This window comes from Lutzomyia longipalpis, chromosome 3 (genome assembly GCF_024334085.1).
Source record: "Lutzomyia longipalpis isolate SR_M1_2022 chromosome 3, ASM2433408v1".
Taxonomy (NCBI): Eukaryota; Metazoa; Arthropoda; class Insecta; order Diptera; family Psychodidae; genus Lutzomyia; species Lutzomyia longipalpis.
The window spans coordinates 15,569,763-15,582,421 of record NC_074709.1 but is presented as its reverse complement, the minus strand read 5'-3'; the positions used below and the strand labels follow the sequence as shown (position 1 = coordinate 15,582,421).

Below are 12,659 nucleotides of genomic sequence, written 5' to 3'. Positions count from 1 at the left end.
TAAAAATATAATGAAATAGTTGTCAAGAGATACTTATACCTGTTTTCGCGCATACCTATAGATTTCACACTTTAGTTACAGTTTTTTTCTTTGTTCAACTAATTTTTCGGAACTACATAACCTTTTTTACTTAAATTTTTTTAAAACTATTTCACAAAACAATGAAAAAAGTCTCGTCTCGTGGATGTTGTGTTTCATTAATTATTTAAGTAAAACATTAAACAAAAATTAAACATACATAGAAAATAAATTGATTCGTGCACTATTATGTATATATCTTTTAATAACACGATGCAGAAGGGTGTGAAAGTTCAAGCAAACTCACAAAATGATGAGATTGATATAATAATATTACTGCTTCATTGGCATCAGAATACTTTGCAGATTCTGAGAACATAATGTTCTTGTAAATCTTTGCAACAATAGATCAAATATGGTTCAAACAAAATTTAAATGAAAAACAAAGTTTAAAAATGTAAATATTGAAAGCTAGATACTTTAAAAAATGTTGAAAGACGATTTTCTAGTCTGAGAGTCTCTAAGTTATCAGCGAAAAAGCACGGATGTGAATAATTGACCATGTAGTCTTGATTGACCTTTGCATCTGCGTTTCTTTCTTACTTATCAACTACCGCTACGTCTCCATCGCATTTTCCATGTTATGCCTCATAGCTTTAAAGAACTACGATTTTATGCCTTCGGTAGAGCATGCACACAAAAATCAGTTCAAAAGGACTTTCTGATGGAGACTTGGAAAAATACAATTTATCTCAGTGGACTCGACTGCGTTGTTATATTAGTTGGTCAGATACAGTGATAAAATTACCCATACACGTTTCTCTCTTTCTCATGGTGCCCTAATCTAATCGGCAAACTCAGAAACATCCACTATCTCAGGGTAATTTTTGTGTTATTCCACGACACCAATTGTCGCGCTCTCGAAGGTAGCAGTCTCGATTGAGGACGCAGTGTATACTACACATACATTTTTGCAAGGTGTCCTAGGTGTTGATTCTTTATCACAAAATTCGCATAAGGATCAAGTAATATTCACATTGCAAAATTTCGTAATTTGTGACGTAATTGCATTAAAGCTGTATCTTATCGTGCATATTAGTATTGTACGTGTCCTGTGTGACCAATCAGGAAAAGATGCCACAAACTGAATGCAGACTATTATGTTATCATCCACAATGGCTACAACAATTCGCTAACACGCGGACATTTATTGTTGTATATGGATTCCTTGGCACGGTACAAGCCATGTGCTATATGTACTTCGTCATCACGCTCACCACCATTGAGAGGAGGTTTAAAATTCCTTCCCACACAACAGGTAAGTGTTACTGTTACCAACACCCTGCTTTATGTAGCATGATTAAGCAACAATTTAATATAGAAAGAATCGTCAAGTTCTTTTAATCTTTGGGTTTTATAGAAATCTGATAAGTTTTTTTTTCCTTGTGATAAAACTTGAAAAGATTAGCGAACTATTTAAATCATCTACAATTTTTTTTTATTATTTCCTCAATGATTATACCTATCTAGATTGATTAGGAATATTTCATTTATACAATGCAAATCATAGTTACCTAAATATGAAATTGCCAAACCCTGACTAAAGTACATACATTGTAAAATTTAAAAGATTTTGATTTGGGCTTAAATATAAGTTCTCAACTAATTTATTACTTTTTTCTATTAAAGAAATAATTTAAATTCACCTGCATACTTGAGACATCCCCTTAATCAGATTAAAAACGAGTAAAAGACATTACAGTAACCCAAAACTTATATATACCTATACATTATATTGTGAATCATTCTTTAATCTTTTTTTAATTGATAACATATTATGCCACTTATGTTTTTATTCAATACATTATTATTGTACAGGCATCATCATGAGCGGCAACGAAATCTCGCAAATTCTTCTATCTCTTTTTCTGTCCTACGCTGGTGGGCAGCGCAACAGACCTCTTTGGATTGCCTGGGGAGTGGCTATTTGTGGATTCTCATGTTTTATTCTCGCTCTCCCGCATTTTATATATGGTGCTGGAGATGATGCCTTACGCCTTACAAAAGAGTTCCAAGATAAATTTGAAAATAACATTTTATTTGCGGTGAGTATAACTCAAAAAAATTATTTATTGATTAGACAACAATTGATAAGAAGAAGATTGATAGCAAAAGTTGGAGCAGTTTTTCTCAACGTTTTTCATATCTTATATCTAATAGTTTCCATAGTAATAGAATCCCAATCTGGTGGGAAAAATATTCAAATTAATTTCCAATCTCTTTATGAGAATAAGCTGCCGTTATAGACTTTCTTAGTAACCTATGTATTTTCTTTTATTTGATCAATGATACTTATCAATACCTACATTATTATTTTACTATTAAGTTCTTATAACATTTTTTTAAAATAATTTAATAATTATGTGTGTCTTCCAGAACTCATCCAATTTGATGGGTGACGGCTCTCAACGTCTTTGTTCCATGACTGATACCAACAAATCCCATGATTGCGATGAATTATTTTCAGTCGTACCTCTAGTTCTTATATTCCTTTCTCAATTCATACTTGGTATAGGGAATACATTGTACTATTCACTAGGGCAGGCCTATCTTGATGACAATACCAAGAAAACCAATACACCTCAACTACTTGGCTATGCCTTTTCACTTCGTATGCTTGGACCACTGATTGGTTTCTTCGTGGCCTATGCTTTCCTCAACATGTACATTGATCCCACTAAGACACCCTTGATCAGTCCTGCGGATCCTCGATGGATGGGAGCTTGGTGGATGGGATGGATTGTTGTTGGATCCATAATGATGGTTTTTGCTATATTAATTGGAATGTTTCCTAAAGATCTACCCAAAAAACCCAAAAAAAAGACTTTTGTTAATGGAAATGAAGCCCTTGAGGAAGAGGAAGCAGTACCGCTAAAAGAGATTTCTAAGATGAATTCTGAAAGTCATTCCGAAGAATCACGCCCTGAAATTGTTATAAATGCCAAAATGAAGGATTTTCCAGTAGCCTTAGCTCGACTTTTTCGTAATAAAGTAATAATGTTCAACATTATATCAGGCATCTTCTACATCCTAGGTGCAAGCGGATACATGACATTTTTCGCCAAATACATCGAAGTGCAATTTCATAAAGCTAGGTCTGACTCCACCATTATTGCTGGTCCTGTTAATCTTTTCGGCATGGTGGCAGGTTTCCTTATATCTGGATGGGTAATAACGAAAAAGAAACCTTCGGCATCAAAACTTCTGTTTTGGAACGTTATATTAGGTTGCATCTATGTAACTGGAACAGCATGCTACCTTTTCCTGACATGCCCTGACAATAGCATGCCCACACCTGTAAATGGTATTCTCAACCTCACAAAATCCTGCAATGAACACTGTTTTTGTGATGATGTTCCCTACAATCCTGTTTGCAGCGAAGCTACTGGAGTAACGTACTTCTCAGCTTGTCATGCTGGGTGCACAAGTTGGGATTCCAAAGAAAAATACTACTCAGGCTGCTCCTGTTTATCTACAAAAGCACCACAAGTACATCAAGATACATCTCCGAACAGAACACATTTTAAATGGACACCTCTTACTCAACTAATTAAACCGGTGACACATGGAAATGATTATGAAGAGATCACACTAGACTTCACAAATGGTGACGAAGAAATCACAAATGTAGAAATAAATTCAACAACTCCATATCCTAAAAATACAATAAACAGTATAAAAGTAGAAGCTGAAGAACTAGCTACAAATAATGCTACTACTGATATACATTACATAGCTCAACCAGCGGAAATGCCGGACAATGAAGAACAATATTTACCAAAAACAAGAAAACGAAGAAATATCTTGGAATCAACTATAAAAACACTAAAAACTATCCCAGGAGCATGTATGGCAGGATGCTCTCAAGGATTCTTTCTTTTTGCACTTGTTTCGAGTATAACAAATTTTATGGGAGCTACTGGGAAGATCGGGAATGTTCTAGTCAACTACAGGTAATTGAAAATAAATAGATAATTATTCTAAATTCTATTTACACCAAGAATTTAAGCTTTAACTGTTTCAACAAATCTTTAATGGAGTGGAGATGTGCCTATAAATCGACGTGCCCGAAGATTATAAACCATATTCCTATCTTTTAACACAGGAGTATGGACATAATCTTTGGGAGCGTTGAAGTGCATTCTTGATGTTAATCAGAGACAAAATGTCAATAAATTGTTGATATATAAGATTTTCTATTCGTAGGGCCGTTTCCGTAGAAGATAAAAGTTTTACCCAAGGACTAGTTCTAATGATGTTCAGCCTGTTTGGGTTGATTCCTGGACCGATTCTTTATGGCTGGATCATCGATCAAACCTGTATGGTGTGGAATTACCGCTGTGAAAAAATCGGAAACTGCCAAGTGTATAACCAACGGGATTTTCGCATTTATGTTAATTCAACGGCTATTGGTATGTAATCAATTAATATTTTGTAGTACAAAGAAGTATTTAAAATGCATTTTATTTTAAACAGTTCTAACAAGTCTTGGAATGATATTTGACTTTCTCGTATGGTACTATGGGAGAAAATTAGATTTCTACAGTGAGGATTATGCTGAAACAAATCAAAAGAAACTCAGGAGCAAAACCGAACGATAGCTGCTCTAAGTTGACTTTTGGTATATACTGTACCTCCTTGGTATATACCTACATTTTGGAATATTTTATAAAATATAATATATGATTATTAAATAAAAGAAAAAATTCTATAGTTTTTTTTTCTATTTTTTGCGAGCTTTTAGTTTTATATAACCTTTGCTATCTACACATAGTATTACAAAGAAGGGCGAAAGTGCCAAAATCGTTTCGGCCCTTCCTCATTTGAGGGGAAGGTAGATGGCGCATGAGGTCTTTTTAAGGAAATTTGGGGGTAAGCGAAATGCAAGGAGGACCTTCCTCCCATTCACAAGATCATTTGCTTTCGAGCGCTCATGGTGATCACTTGAAGGGTCGCATGAGCTGAACGTTTTTTCTATATGGACTTTTTTCTATATGGACTTTTTTCTGTATGAACTTTTTTTGTACCTACGATGAGTGGGTTGCAGAAGAGGTGCACAAAAAAGGGCTGAAGGAAGAAAAATGTACACGGAGTTGAGTTCAGATCTTGCAACATTTTTGGTTGTACATGAGTGGGAATGAACAGAAATACATTTTCTCTCCCTTTTGCACAATGAAATCTTCCAAAGTCTCGAAGAGCACAAATTTTGTCTTTTCGAGCAAAATTCTGCCTCAAACACGCTAGCTCATTCGAGACGAGCTGATATTGTTACTAACGAATTTAAAATACTCAATATAAACTTTTATTTACTTTTTTTTTTTTTAATTTTTTAGAAGTTTTTTCAATCTCTTTTTAAGTCAACTTTGAATCAAAAATTTACTTTTAAAGGTTAGTAAAATAAAAGAAAAAAAATTAAATTAAAAAAATTGAGTTGATTGAAATATAATAATTAATCAATATTTGGCTGGACCAGAGTAATATAAATTCTATTTATCGGTTTAACGAACAAAGTAAACACAATCTTTTATACTTTTCAGCGATGTTTCGGCATATTTTTTGTCGCATCTTTAGGATTTACAAGTGTGAAATCGTATTGATTATCGGACAGAAAAATTTATATAATAAATAAATTAGAAAAATTGGGGCTCACGATCTGACGTCTGGGGCTGGGGCAAATTAAGGCAAGATATTGTCCTCGATAGGTCAATCTAATACGATATTTTCTGTCTTACAATTTTTTAAGGCCATTCGAGGGAATATGAGTTTTTTGAGCATTTCCTATCTTTCCACTTTTGCTTTTCGTGAAAGTCGATGGATAAATATAGTCACCGGTGGGGTAAATTAGGTTGATGATATTTTCCGATATTTGAAATGATTTTTCACCTAAGATATTAATTGCAGTCTCTAATCTAACCTCTCATCTTTTAATTCGTTACAAATCCGTGGTGTTCTAACCACTAAAGCAGAGAATTACACAAATATATCAATCATGGCATTTTTCGAATGGAAGGCTAGAAAATACCTATCTATCTATTAATAAAGAAAGGTCTGTTTTTTGGTAATCTTCGTGTCTGTACAGCTATAGAAATCTACACCGTTTGACCGATCGCGATGAAATTTGGTGCAGAGGCTCCTTATAACAGGCGATTTCGAGTGGCCGTACTTATTCCCCTTTAAACTCCATTCAAGTACATAGCCTAATTTTTAGATAAAGATTTGAATCTCTATTCGTTAATATATTCCGCCACAATAAATTTTTATCTAAAATTTGCAACTAATCCCTGCGAAGCGAGGCGAGGTAAATTGGAGCGAAGCAAGCAACTCCATACTGTTTACATTAGCGACTAAATTCGCCCCAATTGATATGTTCAGGTTAAAATAATTATGCTGAGAAATCCCTTTAAGTTAGTAAAAACCACTCATCCGTTTCGTATTCTGCACTACCCAGTTAATGAAGAAATATAAAGATTTAAAAAGCGCTAAAAGAAAAATATTTAAGAATATTTTTTTCTTAACACGCGAAAAGTATTTTTGAAAGCCTCAAAAAAATTCTTTTTTTATTCTTAAAATATTAATCTGACTATCTTTTCAACATAATGATGTACTCGATGTACTACTTCAAACACAATTATAAATCCTAAATTCCAAGTACCACTATGCTGAAACATCGCTGAAAATTATAAAAAAGTTTTGTTCACTTTGTTTTTTAAACGCCTTAACCCTCCGTACTGTGACCAAAACACTTACGTGCATTACAATGGGGTAGGTGACTGACCCCATAGAATTTTTTGCAAAAAAGCAAAATCTTTCAGTCAAATGAGCTTTAATAGACTCCTTGGTACTCCCTAATAAATCTTCTATCTATTTTGAACACAAAAATAAATTTTTCAATGGATTTTTTGATGATTTTTTAAAATAATTTTTTGAGGTTAGAATCTTCTAGAAAGAGACTAATAGTGACAAAGTGAAGAGAAAATGGAATTTTGACTGTTACAACAATTTTTGAATTCCCTCTTTTTATATTTTTTCCTTATAACTTTTATTCTGGTGGTCGGATTGACCTGAAATTTTTACACAATCTTCTTAGATAACCAAAAAACTTATTTCTCAAAGCTTGGTTCTATATCTCTATAAGAACTAAGGCGTAATAATTCAAAATATAGCTCTAGGGTTGGTCACCTGCCCCTCATAGTATACGGAGGGTTAAATCCGCAAATAGAATTTTTCTATTATTCTGGTCTAGCCAAATATTGATTAATTATTATATTTTAAGCAATTCAATTTCGTTTTTTGAATTTATTTATTTTTAATTAAGTACCTATATATTTTTTAATTTACCTAATATTTCCACGGAGTTTTCAAAATTAATATTTTACATACTAACCTTTAGAAGAAAATTTTTGATTCAAATAAAAGTTTATATTGAGTATTTTAAATTCGTTAGTAACAATATCAGCTCGTCTCGAATGAGCTAGCGTGTTTGAGGCAGAATTTTGCTCGAAAAGACAAAATTTGTGCTCTTCGAGACTTTGGAAGATCTCATTGTGCAAAAGGGAGAGAAAATGTATTTCTGTTCATTCCCACTCATGTACAACCAAAAATGTTGCAAGATCTGAACTCAACTCCGTGTACATTTTTCTTCCTTCAGCCCTTTTTTGTGCACCTCTTCTGCAACCCACTCATCGTAGGTACAAAAAAAAGTTCATACAGAAAAAAGTCCATATAGAAAAAACGTTCAGCTCATGCGACCCTTCAAGTGATCACCATGAGCGCTCGAAAGCAAATGATCTTGTGAATGGGAGGAAGGTCCTCCTTGCATTTCGCTTACCCCCCGAATTTGCACCAGTCCGCGCGCCATCTACGTTCCCCTCAAAAGAGGAAGGTACGGAACTCTTGGATTTTTTCATCCCTTCAGAGATTGTATTACTATATAAAATTATTATACAATGATATAACTTATTAAAGAATAAAAAATAAGCGAAGTCTTCTACGTAATTATAAGGTATCTTTACTTTGTGTTTTCGCTATATTTAAAGTGACAAATAAAAAAATCTTAACTGTAAAATTGTAAATTTTATTTTTAATTTTTTTAGCGAAATAAAATCCTTGCTACATAATATCTATGTACAATTTGTAGTATTTTCAAATTCATCTATGCTTCATTTCAAGTTTTGAAATTTGTTCTTTTGACTATGATTCTTACGTAATGCTTTTTAGATTTTTTTGTTGGGTTTTATTTAAAATGATTTTTTTTTGAGTCACAGATACAACTTAATTTCCAAATTTTTCAGAAACTGTCTGACCAAAAAATCATTCCTGTACATTTCAATCCACTATATCAAGTATTTCTAAGAGTCGGATGAAATAGGTTAGTTAGGTACAAAGCTGAATTGATTGTAAAATGTGGTGAATAACTGAAATAAAATCTTAAATTCGGAACCTTGATAAAGGAAGTTTATCAATTAGAAAATTGTCAATTTTAGTATCCAATGCTATGTAAAAGTTAGTGAAAATATAATTCTTCGAGCAATAATATCATAATAACGAAAATAATGAATATTATATTTTAAATCTCCAATCGATAAAACAAAAGTTTTGAGAAGAGATCTCACATCATCACTGAAATTTTTGTAATATTCAAAACCAAAGCTTTCCCCTGCTCCACTGCTAAATATTTCTTGTTGATTCTTTTATGTTTTTGATTACCTATTCCATTTTCATACTTTTTTATATAAATATTTACAATATAACGAATATAACTCATTAATGAATAAGTAAGCAATCATTGCAAATTTTCAAAGGAAAAGGAGGGAAGTTAATTAATATCTAAAATTAAATGTGAAGACTATAAGGTGTTAATTCGTTAATCCTTTAATTTTGTCCAGAGAAAGAGAAACTTAATTTGTTACGTTCTATCCATTTGACCAACTCACCCCAAAAGATAATTATTTCATATAAATGATATTATACAAGAGAATAAAAACAAAACCAAAAACTCTGAAATCATTTATTTCATTTCTTGTCATTCCGTTTTCATGGACATGTAAAAAAAACTATAATAATTCTAATCATTCTGCTGAGAAAGGAATAGCAATAGTTAGGATTTCAATATATTTATCTCATCTTTCCAAAAAATTATATATGTATATATATATATATATGGCCGGTTGGGAAATATACTTTTCTGAAATCTCTTTGTTTAATTTTCTTATAGAGTTTATTAAGGCTTGAGAATAAATAGGTAATTTTTTCGCATGTATGTATATAGTGAAATGTAAGGAACCCTAACTTCTTCCATGTGGTCCCTTATAAGATTAAGGGAATAAAAAACTTTCCAGCCAATAAAAAAGTAAAATACATTATATTTTTCAACTGGCGATATATATATATATACATATATAAATAAATGATTTATATCATTCATTACATTTTGAAATAAAAATTATATTAGTACCTATAACAATTTTTACACATAATTCTTCTCTGCGATATTTCTTCTTTTTACATCTTTCATGAAGTAAGTTTGCTTTCTTTTATCATATTACTCACCTTTTGAGATATAGATGAATTTAAATATCTTCACTCTTTAATCATTTTCTGTTCCGTTTAACTCCTACATATCATTATTGAAGACGACCAATAGAAATTTTACTCGATCACCTTAAGCACTTTTCCAATTGCAATGGTTTTATCTGTTTTTTTTTTTTAATAATGGAAAATGGTTAGTGATCAGACAACACCGACAACACGTCATATCGTGCAATGTATTTAAAATGCGAGTACTTACTCTCATCTCTGAGCGTGAATCTTCCCATTTGCGGGAACAATTTGAATTGCTCGAGACAAATTAATCCGGAACATTCAATTCTCATAATTGCCACTTGATCCTGTTTCACAAATCGTGGTCTTGATCGTGATTTTTCCCCTGTTTTCTTATCAACTAAACAGATTAGAGCCTGATATGAAAGGAAAAGACATCGTCAAATAGAATTTAAAAAAAAATAGTTCAAAGGGACGTATCAAATCTTACTTTCACTGTTATTTCTTCAGCTGCGCAATGAATGTGCATAACTGCTGAATATCCCGCACAAATGATGGATTTGTGTTCTAGAATCACCACCTGAGCATCAAAAATTTTTCCGATTTTTATTGGATTGGATGCATCGCAGAGTACAAAACCAGGTGAGACGTCCTCTTCTTCGATTCCTTTTAATTTGATCTTAACATTTTCTCCAGGGCCTACCGCCGTGACTTCATCATCATCTGACCACAACTGATCAACCGAAACCTGAGTCTATTCAATAAAAAAAATCAAATTAATTTTTCGAAAAAAATATACATATAATATATAAAGCATCAATACTCACTCGATTGGGCATTACAAGTAAATTTTGCCCCTTCTTTGCACAACCAGACTCCACTTTCCCCATCACCACCGTTCCCATATCTTTATATTTATCTACAATAGGCATTATAAATGGACCGTCGGTTTTTCTGCCAAGTGAGGGCAAATCATCGATGAATGGAATAAATGCGTGACCAGTGTACCATGGGCATAGACTTGGATCAATTGGTTCCCTAATACCTTGACCCGTTAGCCCAGAACATGGCATGAAAGTTAGATCCTTGGTTGGGTTAAATCTAAAAGAACAAAGAAAAGAACAAATTATATGATAAAAAATATCTGCAACTGCAGAAGTAAACTTTAGTTGAAAAATGTTAAAAAGTGATGTTAAGTACACTTACCCAAGTTTCTTAAGATACGGTAGAATTTTGTCTCGACATTCGTTGTATCTGTTCTCATTCCAATTTACTGTTGGATCATCCATCTTGTTGACAAGGACAATGAGATGTTTAACACCGGCAGTTTTGGCGAGCATCGCATGCTCCCGAGTTTGTCCACCGCGATCAAAACCCGTTTCAAATTCTCCTTTTCTGGCAGATATCACAAGGACTGCAACATCTGCCTGTGCAGCCCCACCAATCATGTTAGGCACAAAGCTCTTGTGACCAGGCGCATCAAGGATCGTGAAATGTTTTTTATCGGTCTCAAAATAGGCACGTCCCACTTCAACCGTCTTTCCCTTATCTCGCTCTTCCTGATTCGTGTCCAATGCCCACGAGAGATACCAACTCTCTCGTGACTTCTCACGAGCTTCACGCTCGTACTTTTCCAGAGTTCTTTTATCGACCATTCCAGTAAGAGACATTATCTGGCCGCCAATAGTAGATTTCCCAGCATCTATAATGATTGTATTAATGATAATCATATATAAACTTGAGCCATAAAAATATATTTTTATGGTAATTGTTAAAATTTGTGACTGCAGCTAAGATTAAGATTAAAATACATATAAGACGTAAAACTAATTTAAGTATATTCCATTGAAGTTTTGCTCATCTCATATAGCTTGACATCTTGCAAGACTAGGGATGACTTTTTTTCTAGCACAATGACAAAACCCACAGCACACTTTTTTAAGGGAAAACCTGATATAATTTTTTTTTACATAAACTAAATAAATTTTAGTACTTACCAACATGTCCAATGAAAACAACATTGACATGCTCCTTCTTGCTCTTATTCTCTTCAATCTTTTGGGGTTTTTTCTTTGACTGCTTTGGGGCAACATCACTTTCACCATCGGCATCTTCACCATCCTCTGCTTCTTCATCCTCAAGTGGTAATACTGGCTCGTCTTCCACATCCCAACTGTCTAGAGGATCGTTGTCGGCGACGGGCGCTATATGGATAATGTAGTAAAAAAAAAGACGAAACCGAAAATTTTCCAGCAACAAAATGTCTTCTTGGACGATGTGGCACATTATACAATTCATAAATAAATTAATTATTTTAGAGATTCTTTTATTCTAAGACAATCTCCTTGCAAGACCAATTATATTAAAAGAAAATCAATAATAGTTAGTTATACTCACTAGTGATCTCGGATCTGTTTTCTTCATTATTTTCTGTGGTGACTGCTGAGGTTCTCTCTTGCTGACAGAAGCTCGGCACAAATTCCATTGCGTTTACATTGAGTGTGGAGAACTTTGCACTGATCTCGGTATTCTCTTGCGACATAATGAAAGTCAATAATAGAAATCGGTATTCAGAACAATGTTTTATAAAATTAACTATTATCGCTAAAAAAAGAAGCTGAGAATACAAATTATGGAAAATTTTACATCTAAATTTTTCCACACGCGGACACAATTTTGACACAAGATTGCAAATGGCGGAGTAAAGAAAATGACAAACAGACAAGGGGTATTTCATTGATTCGGGATTTCCCAGAATCCACCATCAACCAAGATATAAATGAACTTTTTCATTTTTTTTTCTCACGTTCTCAGCCGAATTTCGCGACTATGAGTACTTATTAAAAATCTGGAAACGACATTGCATCAAATGGTATTCAACAATTAAAAATCAATCAAAAATGTGGCGGCATTCTAACTAAACCTTTCAAATTACCACCGACCGACACATTTAAACCTTTCATATGCAATATCGGATATCGAATTAAACATTAAAAAAAATCCATTCAATTTTTTTACATTTCCCCTTCTCCTCACGATAA

At 33.1% G+C, this 12,659-nt stretch overlaps 2 protein-coding genes across 3 annotated transcripts; one reads left to right on the top strand and one right to left on the bottom strand.

Annotated features, from left to right (window-relative positions):
* Window positions 1-689: 689 nt before the first annotated feature.
* LOC129793351 (solute carrier organic anion transporter family member 74D) lies at window positions 690-4,794 on the top strand. Of its 2 annotated transcripts, XM_055833281.1 has the most exons (6): window positions 690-1,043; window positions 1,118-1,336; window positions 1,897-2,123; window positions 2,455-4,031; window positions 4,285-4,490; window positions 4,555-4,794. In XM_055833281.1, exons 2-6 carry the CDS (start codon window positions 1,153-1,155, stop codon window positions 4,677-4,679), a joined length of 2,319 nt encoding a protein of 772 aa, XP_055689256.1. In that variant the 5' UTR covers window positions 690-1,043; window positions 1,118-1,152; the 3' UTR covers window positions 4,680-4,794. The 2 variants fall into 2 exon arrangements, with proteins under 2 accessions (XP_055689256.1, XP_055689255.1); XM_055833280.1 differs by having other exon boundaries at window positions 827-1,336.
* A 4,277-nt stretch (window positions 4,795-9,071) lies between these two features.
* LOC129793370 (eukaryotic peptide chain release factor GTP-binding subunit ERF3A) lies at window positions 9,072-12,533 on the bottom strand. Its single transcript, XM_055833339.1, has 7 exons — window positions 12,016-12,533; window positions 11,616-11,822; window positions 10,825-11,320; window positions 10,446-10,719; window positions 10,109-10,372; window positions 9,866-10,034; window positions 9,072-9,770 (listed from the first exon to the last, which is right to left on the bottom strand). Exons 1-7 carry the CDS (start codon window positions 12,353-12,355, stop codon window positions 9,727-9,729), a joined length of 1,794 nt encoding a protein of 597 aa, XP_055689314.1. The 5' UTR covers window positions 12,356-12,533; the 3' UTR covers window positions 9,072-9,726.
* Between the last annotated feature and the right edge of the window lie 126 nt (window positions 12,534-12,659).

What these genes read in the sequence shown, in the direction of transcription:
- LOC129793351 (XM_055833281.1), top strand. Translation starts at nt 1,153, where the DNA reads ATGCCACAAACTGAATGCAGACTATTATGTTATCATCCACAATGGCTA. An exon ending in AATTCCTTCCCACACAACAG is followed by an intron (nt 1,337 to 1,896) that starts GTAAGTGTTACT and finishes ATTATTGTACAG; the next exon opens with GCATCATCATGAGCGGCAAC. An exon ending in AATGTTCTAGTCAACTACAG is followed by an intron (nt 4,032 to 4,284) that starts GTAATTGAAAAT and finishes TTCTATTCGTAG; the next exon opens with GGCCGTTTCCGTAGAAGATA.
- LOC129793370 (XM_055833339.1), bottom strand. Translation starts at nt 12,355, where the DNA reads ATGAAATACCCCTTGTCTGTTTGTCATTTTCTTTACTCCGCCATTTGC. An exon ending in CCGTATCTTAAGAAACTTGG is followed by an intron (nt 10,720 to 10,824) that starts GTAAGTGTACTT and finishes TTGTTCTTTTAG; the next exon opens with ATTTAACCCAACCAAGGATC. An exon ending in TACTTGTAATGCCCAATCGA is followed by an intron (nt 10,373 to 10,445) that starts GTGAGTATTGAT and finishes TTTATTGAATAG; the next exon opens with ACTCAGGTTTCGGTTGATCA.